General features: G+C 39.9%; 1 protein-coding gene across 2 annotated transcripts in view; it reads right to left on the bottom strand.

Annotated features, from left to right (window-relative positions):
• HSPA12A (heat shock protein family A (Hsp70) member 12A) overlaps positions 1-19,913 on the bottom strand; it is a 92,662-nt gene that overhangs the window by 13,168 nt on the left and 59,581 nt on the right. For both annotated transcript variants that reach the window (XM_056352236.1, XM_056352237.1), the window contains one exon: positions 19,601-19,717. In XM_056352236.1, coding sequence (XP_056208211.1) covers positions 19,601-19,717 — 117 coding nt within the window. The remainder of the gene's footprint in view (positions 1-19,600; positions 19,718-19,913) is intronic.

Below are 19,913 nucleotides of genomic sequence, written 5' to 3'. Positions count from 1 at the left end.
TGTCTAGCACAGCTTCACAGGCTGGAACAGGGAGGTGTGCATGCACTTACCATGCTGTCTAACCCAGCAGCTGTACCTGACAGGTGGAGAAAGGAAGAAAGTTGTTTTGGAACCTGTAACGAATGGCCTAAAACCTGAACTCCTAATTAACCCGTGAATCTGCCTGCTAAGAGGGGGCCCAACCTCCCTTAAGAAATGAAGAAATACTTTTGGCCTCTCCTCCCCACAGCGATATTTGAAGTATGCCTGCCTTTATATCCCAGATATACATAGTCCTTGCCGAAATGGACTCCATGCACTGTGTAGCTTACTAGGAATATACAATACGCTTTGCCAGTAATGCATCTTCTGACTTACAACCAACACTTTCTGCTTCAAAATCCATTGCTTTTAAGCACATTCACTTTTATAACATCTCCAAAATGCCCAGTATATTCAAGGACTCAAAATACAATAGGGCAGGTTCCTAAAACGTAGAGAGAATAAGCCTAAAAGTAAACCCACATTATAAAACCAACATTTGCCATTCTTTATATTTTTGTTCTGGATTTTCAGCCTTCAGACACACAGATTTTCAAGAAGCCACAAGATCTCATGTAACAACATCACTCTGAGAGTGGGCTTAAAGAAAAATACCAAAGCAACTGACAAGATTGTGTTTTCGTTTCTTTTCTCCTGTACTTCTCCCTACTGGATGATTATCTGTTAAAATAGGTAACGTTATCTTTCAACTATTTCTGCCCAGCTTTTGGTTTACCTGCTTTAACTGTTTTTCAGTTAAATGCCTGAGTACTAAAGCATGCTAGCAAATGAATATACGTATGAACATCTTTCTGCTTCCACAGTCAGCCTTTGAGCAAATCTTCACTTCAATTCATACACACGCACTGTGGTGGCTCCAGAGCATCCCCAAAAAAAGGTAGAATCACATGGAAAGGCTGCAGGACCTGGACTGGAATTTGGCTTCCTTCATACAGCTACACTGTGGGCTATGGGAATTGCTGGCTAGTTTATACCTGCAGCTAGCAACTCAAAGTAAAACTTGTTCAAAAAGCAATACTGAGGTAAAACTTGGAGACATAAAATTGTCCTTCACATTCATGGACTCATTTTACCCTCTTCATCTTCATAAACAAGATAAATAGATTTTTATAGAAAGCATCTTTCTCATTGTTGATAATAAAAAAGGAAAAACAACAAATAAATTCCACAATAAGAAAGTAAGGGTTAAACTAATCATCTCAATGATGGGGATTATGGTCACTTTACATCCTTTATTGCTGTCGGGCGAAACCTTCTGTTTTGGTTGCATCCACTGGACTCGACAGCATGATCTAAAATTAGTGGAACTGTCTGGGAAAGAGAATGCTGGGCAAATACCACAGAATATCAAACCTTGCCAGCTATGTGGCAACTTATATTGAAAAAATATTATATTGAAAAGAATGTTTGCAATCAAACGTCCACAATTTGGAAAACACAGATTTACAGCAGCCAGAGTAACACTCAAAGATATAAAAAGACTTTTGATCAAGCATGGGTCCCAGCCAGGCTCTCCTGCCATCACTTGGATACAAGCATGCTGGCAGCACAGGCCACAGGCTTAGATAAAAGTTCTGGAGCTGTACTGGGGATGAAGATGAAGCTCTTGCATTGTGCTTTAGTATAAACCCAATCTTTCCTCCAACTGATCTCAACGTACTAGGCACAAGCAGGGCTGGTTTCATGCCAGCTCACTTCAACGACACTTATCTCCAGCTGAGCTCTTCCACACACAAAGCTTTAATTTGTTGCTTTGGGAAGGGCAACACTCAAGACATGCTTGAGTACTTGCTCCCTGAAATATACTTATCTAATGTGCTAAAGAATTCCAAAAATGTATGGTCTCTGTGTACAAACTCAGCCCTTTACTGTCTTTGCCTTCGGAAAGTTTTCCTAAAAGCCTAATCTGAATCTTTCTTGCTGCAATTTTAAGCCCAGCACATTTAGCCCTGTCCAATAAGGGTACGATGAACAGAGTTCCCTACTACCCTGCTGCAGTTTTCACATATGTTAAATCCATTATCACATCTTGCAAGAGCACCAAGTGTTTATTTTTAATATCCAGCAATGTGGATTAACTTGTGTGCTCAGCCTGGTCCCTGTACTGGGCATATGTTAGTAGCACAGACAAAGCAACTCTTAAGTCTCGTGTCTAACCTAGGCACTAAAAGAGAAAATTGTATTTTAGAGAAATATAATTTGCTGCTAAGGGTATTTAAAATCCAAAGGCTATATCATAAAGCATTTTCAGAGGTGACAAGAACTGAGATGCACACACAGGGAATGCACTGGTATTTCCTAAATTGAGGCAGGGGAAAAAACAGATTGTATTAATTGCAAAGTCATCTGTTCTACGGGGGATTTTGGGACAAATTTCCAAGGCTGGTTCTGCTAAAATAAAACAGTAAACCATTAACAATAACATTTGCTTCCTCCCCTCCTCCAGCAGTAGTCTGTACCATGAACTTTTCACATTGCAGCCTGCACGTCAGGAGAGGAAGGCAGTGACCTGGAGCAGATGGACTCAGATCCATGTTCTCAGACCCTCCGAGTATAGCAGATGCTATTCTTGCCACTTTTTCTCTCTAGATATTATTTTAGCATGCTTAAAATATCTCCTGAAGAAAACATTCAACAGAAATTACAGTTTTTACCAGTTCAAAGCACAGCTGATCCTAACAGAATTTAATGAAAAAAAGTTGGGTTTTTTTGTTAAAAAGCTTCCCTTACAGAGTTTGAAGGGCCAGTTACAATGAAGAATGTGTTATTTCACATTATAAAAAGACCATACAAAGAATCTTATACACTGAAAGGTACTAGGAATCATGTGTATATATATATTTATAGGTACACACACAAATGTACGTAGATATATATATATTGATCAATATTGACTCTATTTCATACCTTGTGCATGATCTACTTAGATCATCAGATATAACACATTACTGTACATATATCTATACACAGCACAGAAAATGGGTGAAGGGGAGATGAGAAAGAAACATGAACACATACATACTGCTAAGGAGGAATGGAGCAAGGAGGTTGCTTTAATACAAGCTCTGAGAAGATGAAAACTTCAGAGGCAGTACCTCTGTCCCATCATTACAGCCAAGGAGAAAGGGACAGAAGGCAGAAAAACATCGAGCATGCAGAGAAAAAGGAGTGACAACAATAGGCACTCAATACAAAGAAACGGTGATATACTAACTGTAGACATTTGGGAATTTGTGTATTTTACATTTCTTCCTTTCTATCTGCCTCACTCCATACCCTTACCCACTGCTGCCCAAGTACAACTGTAACTAAGAACAGAGGTTCACAAGGTAACAGGCTTGTAACAGGACAGATCTAAACAATGTCTCAATATTCAACATTATATAAATCATTCTGGCAGTGGGATAGATGCATCACATTGCTCTTGCCTAGGGTAGCTTACAGCAGACTTTATAACAGAGCCATGTCTTCAGTCTGCCAAGGAGTTTTTCTTTCTCCCATCATGCTCACTAGCAGCATAAACCCAGCCATCACTTATGAAACACGAAGGCAACAGACACCAGTATTCCCAAAAACGCAAATGTGGAAAACCCATCATGGAATTACAAAAATCCTTTGAGCACCAGAAAGTTCTTAAAAACGAGTTTATTTGCAGGATGTTGCTGCATTTATAGACCTGGAAGAAGCAAAGAACACTATGAAAACAACTACTTCACAAAACTGCCCCAAACTCACTTTGCTCATATGCCTGAGGACTAGGATTTAATACTTTGAGAAATCCCAGATTTTCACTCACTCCAGTAAAACAAGTCTGTGAGCTGGTGCCAGTGCATTGCTGTTCATTCACCAAGATGCATCAACAATAGCAAACTTCAAAGTGCTTCAAAGCTTCACATACTTGAGCACAAATAACTTTACCATCCGATGCAGGTGAATTCTCAACTCAGTGCACTTGCCCTCTTATAGCCAGAGATGTGTCACCAGAAGAGAGCCACAGTTGACCACAAATATATTCTTGATTCCCTGAAAAGCATCAGCTGCCCAGTGTTAAACTGATTCATCATTAGCAAACATTGAGGTCTGGACTGAAGCTCAGTATAAGCAGTCCAAGCACTTCCAGAGAACTAAATGATATTCACTTATTCCACGTGCAGAGTCTTCATTACTACAGATTAAAAGATGCTACGTTTAAAACCCAGCCTTACATGCCATGATGCACAATGAAAAAAAGCAATGCATGTTGATTTTGTTTTTTTAAATATTGTCATGTATATGGCCTTAAAGACAGCATCATAATAAAATATTGTAAGTACTTTTAGAAGACAATGAAAGCCATGACGTAGGCTAGATAAAAAGCTCCTATCTCTGAAAGCTGCCATAATTAGAAGCATCAGCATTTAGCTGGAGTATTTCCTGTATTTCATAACACAGCCAGGCAAAACACTGTTCTCTAGTAGATTTTATTTATTACACCACAGTGACCTCAAAAGAAATAGCATATTAGGAAATACACCATCATTGACAAGACACACATTTCCTATTACTATCCTTTCAAACTATTGAAAGCAACAGTTAGATTTCCTTTTTCACATATTCAGAGAGATACATCAGACTGACTTGTAACACCAGGAACATGCCTTGCATGGAGTGCACCCATATCTTCGAGTTGTAGAACTGATTAAAAGGACTGATACAAATGTCTTAAATACTAAAAAAAACCCAATCCACGTACTCCATCTGTTGAGTTTAAGATGCTGGTTTATTATTAGAATTGTATGTTAATTGGAGTCAGTCCCATGCATTTTGTATTCACCTTTATTTCCTTGAGCTTGACCTGTCTGGAAATCTCTCCAATTGAAAAATTCACATCAACCTTGTTTTCTGAATATTAAACCTTCTAAAATACCATGGCTGACTGCCACGAGGGCTGGGAGGCTCTCGGCTCACACTGCAGCTTTTCACATTGTCAGGGAACACACAACCATGCCTTCCTGCACACTGCAGCCTTTACTCAACCATTTCTGAAGCTTCTGCCCTTCCATCAACACTGGGTGATAACATAGGCAGGCACATACACTTTCACAAGATCACTGCACAGGTCTAGCTTACTTTTGGAACCAGATCATTAAAAAGGGACAAACCTGCAGAATGGAACTAAACTAGGGGCACAACAGCAATGATCAAAACATTGCCCTGTCTCATGCAGACTTTTCAAGCACTTTCCTCTGACCAAAGGAAAGTACTTGTGTTAAATTTGTATGTACAATAATTAGCTTTTATGTCCCTGAGGATGTGTGGAGGAAGAACAGTCTATAGCACAGCTGTCAAACCCAACTGAATCTGTGGGCAAGCCCCTAGGCTGCTCCACGGGCCCACGGTGCTACTCTGCAAAGCCAGGAAGGAAAGCAGCAGCTCACGGGACTAAACTAGCCCCATGCAGGCAGGCTCTGAGGAGACCGACAACAGAGGGATGTGCCTTAATGTTATTCTGCAGCATGGGGGGTTGGGAAGATGAAAACATTAAAGAAATACAATAAGCGACAAGGTGCATTTTACCCCACAGTTATACAGGACTAGATTCAGACGGTTCTTGCACCTCAGTGTTATGACAACATAGGCACAAAAGCCTCGACCTGTTAAGATGCATCTGTATATAATATTATAAAATCATCATCTTCCTTAAAGCGAAAATATGGTGAAAATATATATTAATCTTAACACAGCCTCTGAAGAAGATCCAAAAATTTTTAAAAAATGGTTAAAAATCAGTACATATAGGAAATAACAGAGGTACAAAGGAGCACCACACAGATTTAGGATTAATCAGATCTATGCAGGCGATCCGGTCTTGACCCCTTATTTCACTAGGATGTAGAGTAAGGGCCAGAGCAAAACGCAGCTGGGTTTACTTCAGTGCTAACACATTAACTTGCAGAGTGGTGGTCTTCATCGCTGCAAGAGGAGCACAGAGACCACTCTGACCCTTTTGATTCCCTTTTGGTCTAGGGAGTAGTTTAGGCAAATTCTCTGAACTAGAGAAAATAATCTGATCAAGACCTCATTTTTTACCCATTTACTAACATTTGATACATCACTTTCAGGTCAAATGGAATAAGTAAATTATTCCAACATATACTCACAAATGTTAAAAAGTGCATTTTCTCTGGATAAGAACTGTGCTTACAATCAGGAGAAGTGAATTTTACTTTCTTTGCACTGCTAACCAGTGAGATGATCCTGGCAGACTGTACTCCTTACCAGCTCAGATTACCTATCTGTTAAAATATGTATACTACTGCCTTTGTCCTCTGTGCATGGAAAGCCACCAAAGGAAAACATTTTGTAAGCTAAGTATAGAGTATTATAGGGTATTACTTTCATGTCAGTTAAATTCAATCATTCAGAAAGAGAAACAAAGTAGGAGGTCTGATTGGATGAATTCTAATTTTCTGCTTTGATCAATTTCGTAGTCATCTAAGACCCAATTCAGTACTGCGTCAGTGCCATAGGCACTGCATTCACAATTAGTAAGATATTTCTAGATATAAAAATGTAGCACAAATAGATTAAACAGATGAAAATGTGCAAGAGAAGAACCACCCTCATTAGACAGTTGGAAAAACAAGGCACAGAGGCTAAAAGCCTTGGCTAATGTTGCTCAGGAACCCACAAATAGGTGGGACTTCACAACACCCGAACTCCAGTTCAGTGTCCCAGCCACACAGAGCAAGCTTCAGTTTCTGCATGTGACACGTAGCACGTGCAGAAGCTGCATGGACAGCTCCATCACAGCTCCACCACAGCCTTGGGTCCCCATCCTGCTTCCATAGTTTGCCACCTCCACCAACTGTATTACTTTAATCACTTTTGAAGTAATGCTGCAGACCAGAGGAGTGTAATGATCTTTTCTTCTGGGAAGAACCTTTTAAACCTCTTTTACCACTAAAGTCACATTTGTAGGCACCAGAGATAAAATTCAAAAGTTGGATTCCACAAAATAGCTCTGTAAAGATAATGTGGTTCATTAGGAAATGAAGCTCTGCAGGACAACATCATTCAGCCAAAAAAACAGCAGCTGTGAACTAACATCAACATTTTTCTATTTTCCAAGATATTTATTATAATTAGTAACAATAGGAAAGCCATGATTGCAAGTTAAGCACCACACAGCCTGCATGAAGAAAGTATTGTGTGCCTGAATCAAGGCAACACAAAACAGCAGTTGGAAATTAAGTGCCTTGTGAAATTTACACTGTTTAAACTAATCAGTTCATTGTGTTAACGGATTCATGATAACACCATCCACTTAGTGCCTTGGTAAGTGAGCTCCTCTAATCCTCCTCCTTTTTCACTAGCTAGCACTTTCTCCAGTTTTATGGCATCAAACTGGGATGTCACAAATAAATGACTGAGATCTAATTACAGAGGCAGAGCCTGCCAGGGAAGATGAGCAACATGGGAAAAGACTGTCAGCACTATCACAAAGAGGCGCGTAAGGGGGAGCTGGGTTGGCAGGGAGTGGGACTAGTGGATATCACAAAGCTGCATGAAAAGCACAACACATCCAGTTTTGCTAAATCTTCAGCCTTGAGACTTACAAAGCCTTCACAAGAAATGCTTGAAAATAACTATGCCATCATATACACCAAAGCTTCGGCTTCAGAGTGACGAAAAGTACTGCAGTACGTTAGGTATTGTGAATAAATACAACAGAGTGAAGGCAGACAGCCCATTTAGCTCAGTCCACTTATCTGTTCGAAGACAGATTCTTAAAATTGCTGAAGAGCCACAAAACGAACAGGATCTTCAAAGGCACCCAGATTCCTCTTAGTGATGACAGCAAAGAGGCTGCACTTGCCAAAGGCAGGAGAAGAGCTGCTGGGTGCTCCCCTCCTTTCAAAACCTCATCCTCAGAATTTAAGAGCCAAGATGAAAACTGAGAATTAACGCCTGTCTCTTTTTTTAAATCTAGTCAACACAACGTTTGGGTGATGGTTGATCCTGGAAAGATCTAACATCTACAATGTCACTGAGGCACTTCTTGCTTTACAGAACCAAGGGCTTTTCGCTTTCTCTTAAACAACATTTGCTACACACAAATGCATACATTTTCCACTATTGTTGCCCGTTGAGCTAAAATTAGATTTGTAGCACAGGCTGCCCTTCATCCTATTCTGATTAGGTGCCACTGATATTTTGCATTTCACAAGTGAGAACATAGTGGATAATTAGCACAGCTGCAGAATTCCTTCAGTGTCAGCTTCCCCATCTGTACAGTTAAGTGACAGGACAAAGATACTCATCTCTCTGTGAAAAAGCTGCTTGAGAGAGCACAAATGAAAATCTCAGGCTATGGTAAAATCATAGTAACTTCATTTTGCAGACAAGAGAAATACGGATTATGGAAGATGAAAAGTAGAAAAGCCATTGGTTTATGGAGAGGGCACAAAACTAGAAGTTGAGAGACCCCTGTAATAGCTTTTATTTATTCACTTTGCATTAGCACAAGTGATTAAGTAACATGAAAGACATAGGATGAACCCCAATGTAAAAACTGGCCTTCAGATTGTCCTTGGGACTTTGGGATTATCCTGAGACATCTCTTTTAGACCCCAGGTTATCTTGGGTTCTACCATGACAAAGTAGATATTGTTACTATATATTTATACATTTTTTCCGTGCTTTTAAAATACTAGAGCTTAGGTTTTACAGTGTCTTGTGGATTCCCAGGGTTTGCCTATATCAGAAACTCATACAAAGTAACTAACCCACAGAAAATTCACCGCCTTCCTACCAGCCTTCACTAGGCTGAATTAACTGGTCACAGCTGCTCGCACTTCCAAGGCAGAACTCACAAGCTATGAATTCCTGTGCAGGGAGCTTTCAGGTGAAATCCTCTAACCTACAGGAAATCAGGACAGATGATGATATAAGGTACCTCACACTTGCACACATATAGCCGGTGTGGTGAACATCACCAGACAAGATATAAATGAATTTCAGTTAATAGCAACGCTACTCCCTATTTAAAGAGTTTGTGCATGAACATACACGTTGAAGAGGGAAGAGGTTTAGATTAACATTTCATTTATAATTAGACTAAGTTTTATGGTGGAAGAAACTCTTGGATACCAACTTCAAAAGCTGGGATGAAAATGTGTAATCATTGCGTAAACTAGTAATATTATTATTATTATTATTAATAATAATAATAATAATAATAATAACTCCAAAGAAACCACTAGAATCACTTACAGCCCTCTACTACAGCACTTCCTTGCTATTTCTTGGTATAAGTATTCATGACCGCTAATTTCCATGAGTAATAGCTACAGAATGAGCTCTGTGAAGGTTATCAACAGAACACTTTTGCACTCCTCAGTTCAAGACAGACATGGAGAAAGTGGAGAGGATTCAAGGAGGGCTGCTAGAGAACACATTCTGTAAGGAGACTGAGGGAGCTGGCCTTGTTTAGTCTGGTAAAGAGGCGGCCAAGGAGCGATGCAGCTGTCTGAAGAGCAGTTATAAAGACAGCAGAACACAACTATCCTCAGTCTTGCCAGGGGTACAACAAGGGGCAATGGCCACGTACTGCAGCTTGTGGAATTCAAATTGGGTATTACAACAACCCCTTTTTTACTAGGAAGGTGATGCAGCACTAGAACTGCTGCCCAGGGAGGCATCTCTGTCCTTGGAGATTTTTAAAACTTTGCTAAACAAAGCCACTGCTGATGTGGTGTTAGCAATAACCCTGCTTCAAATGGAAGGTCAGGCTAGATGGATCTTCAACAAACGCTTCCAATGAACGCTTCCATGATTCCAAAATGGTGCAGGTATTATACACTGAGAAAGACCAGAACTGCTGGTAGGAACCTTTCCCAAATGCCAAAGACCTACACACTTTCTCATTCTGTCTTTGTGAATGCCGCATTGAATCCTTGCCTGCATCAATGAGAGGGAGCCCATCGTGCCTGACAGTAAACTGCAGCACCAGACTCACCGTAACAAGCCTGCAGTTATTCATGACCTCACAGTTTCTGTATGGAGTTCAGTCATCATTGCAATTAGAATTTCTATTTAAATATCTTGAAATCAAAAGGAAACATTTGTCAAAGTACACTTTAAAAAAAAAAAATCTGAAAGCTACACTTTTAAAATCTCAAAGTATAAAGAGCACAACAGCCCTAAGAAGTCCTTTAGCCTTAAACATCAGCCATCAGTCACTTTTAAAAATTATTCAGTATAGGAAAAGCAGTTAGTTTAATGCAACAAGGATGCACAGGTTAAGCTTAAAACACTTAAACAATCTGCCCCTCAGTCCAGTGTCTTGTCAAAGAACTTCAATTCCTAATGAATGCATTTTCCTGTATTTGATTGTAGAGAATAAACGGTCTTGTGCTTAAAAGCATGAGAATACAAATAGAAGGCCTGGACTCGAAGGTCAATGCTTTTGCATTCAGCTCTGCTACAAGCATCCCATATAACATTTTGCAAGTCACTCAGACCAAACTTTGTGAAACAATCCAGTAAAGTAAATACATCATCAGTTTCTGAGTGTTCAACTCAATGCCAAGGTTTACAATGGAGCTATTGCTGAAGTTTGTTGGAATGGGAGGTCCTCGGACTGAATAATCAAGCTGGCTATCCATCCCACACACAGCTCATCATGCTACTTAGCAAGCTGGTTTGGACCAAAGCAGAATCCATTTGATTCTTCATTTCTCTTTACTAACCTATCAATAAAGCTCCTCCTATGATAAGAAATAAAGTACAGCCTGTAACATTGCTCCCTCCTAATGGTTGTTTAGAAACCATGGCATTATCCCATTCTGAAAAGCAAGACCACAAATGTGGCACCTGGAATTGTAATGGAAGTGTGACTTTTACTTTCAGCATGCTCTGAATAACAAATTTTGTGGAGTTGCATTGCCTACAGTCAGAACTGCTGCATTTGTGTGGTCACTGATTAGATGAACTAATTTGTTATAGAGGCTAGGCTGACAATTACTGAGACGAATGCCTTTGCTAAGCATGGTCAGACTGCCTCAATTTATTTTTCCTGGGGTTGCTGTTACCCACCTAAGAGTACAGATTGTTTTACCTGGATATTTCTATACTTTGTATTTTATACATTATTGTTATAATCTATTATTTGTATTTTCAGCCTGAACTTGGAATTCTTTGGGACTGTAAACACTGTTTGGTTCTCTTATTTAAATCCATACTCATCAGGTCTTTTGGATTTTGTATAATAATTTCCCTTTTTTAAGTTAAGAAACGATAAAATTTACTAAACATAGGCTATAACACAAACTTTTGAAATGGAAGCCAGAGAAGGAAAAGAAGCAGATAATCTCAAGAGCTCCTGAGCTCTGCGAAGTATTTATTACTCAGGGAAATATGAAGTTCTCCTGGGCAGTAGGAGCCAGGAGAGGACAGAGAACAAGAAATATTGTCAAATCCTTGTACGTGACAATAGCAGAATTGCAGAATATTGCAAGAATACAGTATTCGCTATCTATTATGTTACAAGGATGAAGATTACACTTCTAGTCCAAATGCTTCTTGCAGAAAACGGCAATGGTGACAAAAAGGGGTCCCCTCTGTCAAGCCTTCCAAAATACCATTCTCCTCTCATAGTTAGAGGAAGTCCTTTAACTGGACTGTCTTAATTCAAAAACCTGAGGAAATTTATAATTTAAAAGCATACTGTGACAACTCTGACAGGGGAACGTCACCCTACCCCAAAACCAACAGACATCTTCTATGACTCAAAGAAAGAGGTCTCTGAGACCTGTCAGAAATCACCCAGAAAAGTGTGCAAGCTGTTTATTCTAAAGATATGCTTTCACTGAACAAATGAATCTTTAATTTTTGAAAGGCTGTTGGTCGTTTGTTTACTTCTCAAAGGAAAAGACTGTTCATGCTGAACTCCCCATGGAGGTGATTCCAGGGTTTTACAGGGCCCCACAGAGCTGAGGGCTAACATGGAATTCTGTCCTGACAAAGGTGAGAGATGGAAATCAAGGAGTAGGAAATCAAGAGTAGGAGAACACATGTACTGCAACTGTGGGAGGGTCTGGGAAGAGAGCCAGGAGGAACTGCTACATATCACTGCCTGTTCTACCCCTCAGTCTTTGACTGCCCTCTTCATGCACGTACTCGGGCAACTCATGCGCTTGGGGTCGGATCTGCAGCAGGCACAGCCACAGGAGCGCTGTTGGCGCCCTGAGAGTTTGCATCTGGTTTGAATAGACTGTGCAGACGGGAAAGGGCTGCCACATCTCCCAGCAGCATAAGACAGCACCCAAAACTCCAAACATGCTGCTGTCTGAATGCTTTCTGATGCAGTCACAGAGCTTATATCCTTGGCATAAGCCTCCTGCTTTCCTTCTCCCCTGTACTGGAACCTGCACCACCAGCAGGTGCATCCACAGAAGGCTTTCAGCGGAAACAAAGTATTTCAGCTGCCTTTTACCAGCTACTGGGAGGCATGGTGTGAAAATTCAGTTGTCATTTTGCACCGCATGGCAGTCTGCTCCAAACCTCTCACAGTGTAAAAAAATTCTGCTGTCCTTATTAAGACAGAAAATAAGAGCTGACATACCCCCAGGAGGGATGTCTGTTCTTCACTGCCTTTAGAAGATGCTCGCTGGAACTGAATTTCAAGAAGTGGCTGCTTTCCAGGCAGAAACAGAGATACAGAAGTACCACTTTCACTTTATGGCACGATGAGAGGATTATTCCAGTTGCTATCTTAAATCCAAAAATTTCCTCTTCCAATTACACTTTTCTAGGGAAGAGCTCTGTAGTTTGTGGAGAAATGACACAGGTTTTAACAGTGAGATGGATGAATCCAACACCAGATGCCTGAGCAGAATGGACTGGAAATTAGTATTGTAGCATTTGCTGATGAGCGGGCCTTGAGGAAGTGGAACATAAGGAAGGAAATATCTGAATTACAACCAGTGGCTACCAATCATGAAGCAGCATTAAAACCACTTTTGTTTACAATGCACAGAAAAGGTTCTGCAGTTTACCTGTGTCTATTCCTCAAAAAGCTTCTGTGAACCAATGATAAGAAAGAAAGATAATTTCTTGCAACACACAGACAAGGCACAAGGCTGAGCCATTGTGAGAGAGACAAGGATTGCTTGCATTTGTGAGACAGAAAATAATACCAATAATTGCAGCAGACCTTACTTAGGACATCACATCTAGTCTATCACATTCTGGTCTTAGAAGTAATCCCAGATATGTAGACATAGTTTTCTAAGGGGAAGAATCTTGGAAACCTTACAAGGCAAGGAACAACCAGAAGACTCTGAAATCACCAACTTTTTCTTTGCACAGCACGCTACAAAAAGCTCCAAATTGCTTGTTTTGTTGTGTCCCTGCCCTTTCATTCCTCCAAAATTTTCATGGGTATTGGGACCACAAATAAATCCAAATTAGCATTACTAAAGCTAGCTAACTCACATATTGCTAAACAATAACGTGCTAAGGGAGAGGATGTGCTTCTTGACAGGTTGATGGCAAATTGGACCACAGTTGCATTGAGTCCATATTTCCACTAGCATGATGCTGCTGCAGCTCACTCCCAAGTGACTGTTGCCACAGATCACATTTGTGAAGTAAATGAAAGCTTAGCTCCAAGTGGCATTACTAAGAATTTTTTGCTGCATTACATTATATCCCCCAAGGTGCAGGAAGACATTAGTTGCAAGTTTTATGAGTAGTGTGCATTAGAAAAATGAAGCCATTAAATTCTCATAAGCTTTTCAATTTTTCATGTTATATTATTCTAGAAATGCTTTTTGTACCATGGGCATACACCAGTTACCGCAACAGCAAAGCCTGACTCTCTTCCTATTTAAGTAACCTATTTAAGTGTCTCAGGTTTCTCCCCTTTGTTTCAAAATATCCTCATTATAGGTCCTTGTGGCTCAGGCTGACTTTATTAAAGAGACACAAGTGGCCCTGACTGAGAGTAGTTTTGCTGAGAAAACTATATGGTTGCTATTTTCTATTGGTTGCATCTTATTTTGTACCTTGGGCCTTCTGATTTTGCCTTAATATTTTTCACTGTAGTTCCACTTTCAGCTTGTATTTCTTTCCTCTTTGTAATTGAATACTGGCATCTAAGATGTCTTTTAGGCTGATCTATTATCCTCCTTCATCGTCCTTTCTATGAACTTATTACAAACAATCCTATGTACTAGTTTTAGTTCTTGTCCACACTGCTTTAAATTTGTTTGTGGACCTCTATCACTCCCTCCACTGCTCCTGACTGCAGTTCAAAGCCTTTCCAACTATTGTTTTCTTCTTTTGGCTGGAAAACCCCATCTAGCACAGTCTTTCCACCAGGCAGAGGGAAGATTCTAATTTTTGGCTATTTCTGTGTGTTACAGTGACCTTTCAGGCAATTTCTAAGATACTGAGAAACAACTCCCACAGCTTTGTAAGACACACACAGACCCATCAACCTATTCTTACCTAGAATGCTATGAAAACCTCCTATTTTATTTGCTTAGCAAAATAAAAAGAAAACCTCCAAATACGCCAACTTGTGCTGCAGAAGTGGACAAACAGAAATGTACAGAACTGGATGAGCAGATGGCTTTGTCAAATGCCTCTGCTTTCATGTGAACCTGCCTGGGTAATTAAAATGTGTAAACCGAGATCAATTAGTACACGTTCCCCACTGTGCTGAGTTCCCTCTCTCTAATCTTCACTCCTCAGTTAGTTATCCTTTCCTAATTAAATATAGCTACAAGATGCAGAATCCTCCCTAACATATCACTTCATAAATGTTTTAATTCTTATGATTAAAAAGATCCTAATATCACAAAAGTGAAAGTATGGACTCAAGAGAACCCCAGAAGCTACAAATTCTCAGGAAGGCTGATTCATTAGCACACTTCTGCCTCATCTGCCTCCATGAACAAGTACTGTTTCAAAGAAATCACCAGCTTCCCTGTGTTCTTACGGCTGAACATCGCTGCCTTTTTATGTAGTTTAGAGCAGAAGTCTGCTACACTATGCCTAGACAAATACATTTCAGTTGTGTGTGTTTTATGTATAAAAAAAAATACTTACAAAGGAATAAGTTTAGCTCAGCTTCACAGATATCAATCTGGTTAAGTGTCTCTAGCAATCTTTTTAAAAATCAAACATACTTCACATCATGTTTTTATTAGCAAGGAATTTTATGTGTTGTCACATTACTCTTTCACCAAATTTGTTTACTTTTCTCCAAAGGTTTCTACAGAGCAATGTAATGTAATGTAACCCTGGAACACAATGTGTTAAATAACTCTCATCGTGCACATTCCATGATGTGAAGACATTTATAGATATTCAGCATAAGAGCTGGTTAAAAAAAGTTTCTGGAATTCCAGCATCACATGCTTAATCCTATAACCTAGACTGCCTCTGTTTATTTATATGAGCTTATCATACGAATTATTTTACTTGCTATTTGTAATTGAAAAATAGATCTACTTCAGAGCTCTAGAACGCCATTTCAAAATCAACAGTTCATATAAAAAATAAAATAGCCCTCAATATCTCTAAGCAGTTGAGCTGACTGATGTTTGTAAGCCTACAGAATATTTTGGGCAAGCTTATGAAAATGCACTAGCCTTCCCTTTCCTTTGCTCTGCCCTGAGTACATTTGGTATGCCATGTTTTATTTTCTTATTTTATAGCTTCTGCATTCACATACTCCTGTCACACTCCAAACTCTTCCTTAAAACCTTATTCCTATTGGCATGTTCAAGGAATTCCAGCCTGTAGATTCTGCTCTGCGCTTACTGTGCCCAAAGAATGTGTATTGAAAGATGAGCTGGAAAAATGCCTTTACTGTAAAGAAACACTCTGCCAAGAATATTGGATCCTGTGTTCCCTCTAATAAACAATCTACAGCGCCTGAATTTCATTTCGATAAGGGATTAAAAGTGTTGCTTATAGTAATATATTAAGATACCAAAGTGCTGTTAAGACTGAACCAAGTATTCATGCCTACCCAGATTCAATGCATTTCTACACAAATGGTCTTGAACGCTTTCAGAGTTTCATCTTTCCATTAGTGGCCACACGCTTCTTTTTTTTGCTTTTTTTTTGGTCATCAGTAATACAAGACTAACAAAACACTTTCTCGTGTCAGTAGAACCTCAGATGACACAGAGGTGGAATCCTGGTTTTGTATCCACGTTCACACGTCATTCTGATGAGGCTGTAAGTGCCAGGCCACGTTCACGAGCAGGAACTGGCTTGCCTCCACACCTAAGCTATCTGTTCATGTCGGGGTCTAAACCTCAGAGCCACTGCAGGTAGCTGCATCTGGCTGCTTCTGCTATGGCAAGAATAAGGGTAGGTCCCACCACACGAGTGGGATGGAGTCCTTCCACACGCTGTCCAACCAGACCATGCTGCCAAGGTCTCCAGAATAAGCAAATATATGAGCAATTTGAATTTATTACTCACGATGCAAGTTCTTCACGAGAATGGGATTCCTTCTAATACTGGTAAATACAGCACTCCTGACAGAACTATACCAAAGCAAAGAATTTGAAACGGAACAAATAGGACACAGAAACAAGAAAAGTTAATGCTATTTATGATGCCTTATATTTTACTGGTGGGGACAATGGCAAACCTGACTAATGTATCCTCAGAGTCATTATTCAGGATGTAATGAACACAGATACAATGAACACTTCATTCCAGCAGACATGCTTTGGGAAAGGAAACTTAAACCAAAGTTCGTCCTCCTGAGATAACACTCTGCTCTCATCACAGAGCTCTCTCCAAGTGTGACCAGACCTCAGCAAGTGTCACACAGCTTTAGAACTACCCCTGGACACACAGAAATTAAGCATGAAGGACAGCAAGAAGTGTCTGTGAACTGTTATTCAGGAATAAAGCAATTATGATTCAGCAAAGTGAAGCTGTAAAGACATGCAGCTTTCTACAGCCTACCAAACCGAGTTCTTCAGGAGGTCCCAGGAAGCAAGGCAAATGAGAATAAACAAATACCTGCTTCAAAGAGGTAGCAGCTCAAGTATAACAAGAGTTAAGGATACAAGCAGCACAACACATGAATACAACTGGGGCAGGCAGGATAACAGCAAGAAGCAGTTTTCACGTATCAGTATGTTAATCACAGTCAAGTTTTTGTAGGCATGAAAAAAACAGCATTTTAGAGAGGGTTTCAAAGGAAGAAAATGAGTTAGCATTACAGATGTTCATCTCCAGGACATGCAGCTTATGTCTGAGATGACACAGATGAAAAAGTCCAATGAGGGTTGTTATCCTGTCAAGCATGAGGCTACAAAACCCTTTAGCAGCAATATTCTGAAGAGATACAAAACAGACCAGATTGCAGTTGCCAAAGCCAAGGAAATGATGTTGCAGTAACCAAGATGCAAAACCAGCGACAGCTTTGATGGAAGCTCAGTGGTATGTAGAGACAGGAAAAGCTGTCATGCAGACAGAATTAGCAGGATTTCGATAGGCTGGATGGAAAGAGAGAGGAAGAACTGTGGGCTGAAGGGAACACCCAGATTACTCATTGAAATGAGAAAGCAGCGCAGCAGCTGGAAGGGGCTGTCACAGGAGCCCGTGGGCAAATTAAGAATTCCAGGTTAGCAATGTTTTGTTTAAAGCAAGACAGATATGAGGGGATGTCAGAGATGCACTGAGATTGCAGACTGTACAGAAGCTGATTGACATTGAGTGCAGAAGCAGATCTACAACACTTCTTACTTGTCTCTATTAATTCCGTGCAGTATTTAGCTTTGCCTAGGCAACTACTTAACCATCCCAGAGAGGCTGCGCTTCACATTGTGAACCAGTGGCTGAAGCCATTAGTATTTCTGTTCTCTTAGAGATATGTCACTTGCCACAGATTACTCAAGCAGATTTCCACAGCTCATTAACATTTCCCACTAGTTAACTCTCACCTTAGACTAGTGGTTGTACTTCAGTGTCTTTCCCTTAACAAAACTGCCTTTTCACACGTTTCTCTACTCAGTGCCCCGATTACTCTTACAACAAGCTCTGCTTTTCAAGATGCTTGCATGTTCCAATAGCTAGCACCAAGAGCTGCAACTTCTGATCCATCTGTACACACCGGTTTGAGGAACATTTTGGATCCAGCAATAGGAATCTGAAAGACTGAATGGCAGTGCTGAATTCTCAGTTTTCTGCACTTCTTTCTTCATCCCCATTATTTAAAAAAAAATCAACCATGTGTCCAGTAAACATCAATTATTTCCATAAACTCTTGTTTTCCAGTAATTGATCACACACCCCGAGTTAAAAGCCTTGTCAGTCCTTGCTGTTTATCAAGCTTGCTGATAAAAGTACACAACCACAGACACAACCACAGACACAGACACTAATTAACAACATTCCATTGCGCCACAAGTGAGAAATGCCAAGAGATCTACCTTTCCCTGCCCTGCTCCTTACACAGCTCCCAGTTCACGAGCACACATGCACACAGACAGCAGGCAGACAACAATAATACAAAGATAACAAATGGGTCTCTAGTGTTTCAGATTTACCTACAACAGTGTCCTTCCATCAGAACTTTAAGAGTGTTTTGCTTCTGGCACTAGCATTAGCAATCCCAAACAAAGACTGTTAAGAAAAATGTTGCTCAACATTAGAGATAGTTAAAAACAGTGTTAGAAAAAACTGGGTGCTTCCCAGGAGCACTCTGAGAATTACTAATGAACTACTAGATATTTTACAAATTGCCTCGCATAGCTGCTGCCAATGGGTTACGCAAGAGTCTGACCAAAAATAAAATAAAATTAAAAAAAAAAACCAAACAACGGAAGATGGAAATCCTGATGAAAAGAAGAATGTGTACATCTCATGTATTAAAGACACAAACTGAATTTGAAATAAAGGGCAGTCATAACGAAAGAGCACATACTTGGGGGAGTTTCAGGGGAAAGAGTTAAATGCAGATAAACCCTGTACTGGTGAAAATAACATTTAAATTTAATTTTATATCCAGATTATCCAGTTCACAGTCCTTTCATTCCTACTGTGGGAAAATGGGAACTGGAAAAAAAGTCCCACCGAGGAGGCTCTTTGCTTTCCTTTCTCTTCCTTTTATTTTTTTTTTTTTTGCTTTAAAAGTCTGTGATGACCTAAAGAAAATAAAAAAAAAAAACCAAAACCTGCGTCCAGTATTTTAAAATCAGCTTTCCCTTGGGTCTCAAAACTGCATCTGTTCCATGTGCACTGAATTCAGCAGGAATACAGCATACAAGATGACTAAACCATCACAGTCTGCAGTGAGGGACACCAATATATAAAAGCGAACAGAAAGAAAAAGGTATTTAAGAAGTGAATATGTATGACTTAAAGCTACTGCTTGGTAGAGCTAACTCCTCTTTCAGTGTTTCTAGTCTGACTCTTTTTCTAGCCCATTTCTATACAGTTTATACTAGAGCTAACTGTCCCAAATACATTTTATCATTTAGCCTATCAGCTAGAGCTTTAAAGGGGCATTTTTACATTCAGCCTGCAATCTTACCTTGTAGGCAGCTTGTCTCATAAACTGTTTTGCAGGCTGCTTCCAAATAGCAGGCACTGTAATGACCCATCTTACTTCCGTGTTTTCAAAGTCCGAGCCTCCTTGGTCACTGAGCTCCTAAATAAAAGGAAAAAGAGGTGAATCCAAAATGATGGGCGTCAACTTTAGAAGAAAGCATTATTTTCTGCTGGCTCTAATAACAGTAACTTTCCCATTTTTTTCCTGTTACATCTACGCTACAAATCAGAACTATTGCCAACCTGTCAACAATGCTTTACTATGCCAAAAACTGGGATTAGGGTTGATGCTTTCT

This window comes from Falco biarmicus, chromosome 9, assembly GCF_023638135.1.
Source record: "Falco biarmicus isolate bFalBia1 chromosome 9, bFalBia1.pri, whole genome shotgun sequence".
NCBI lineage: Eukaryota > Metazoa > Chordata > Aves > Falconiformes > Falconidae > Falco > Falco biarmicus.
This window is presented reverse-complemented; position numbering and strand designations above follow the sequence as displayed.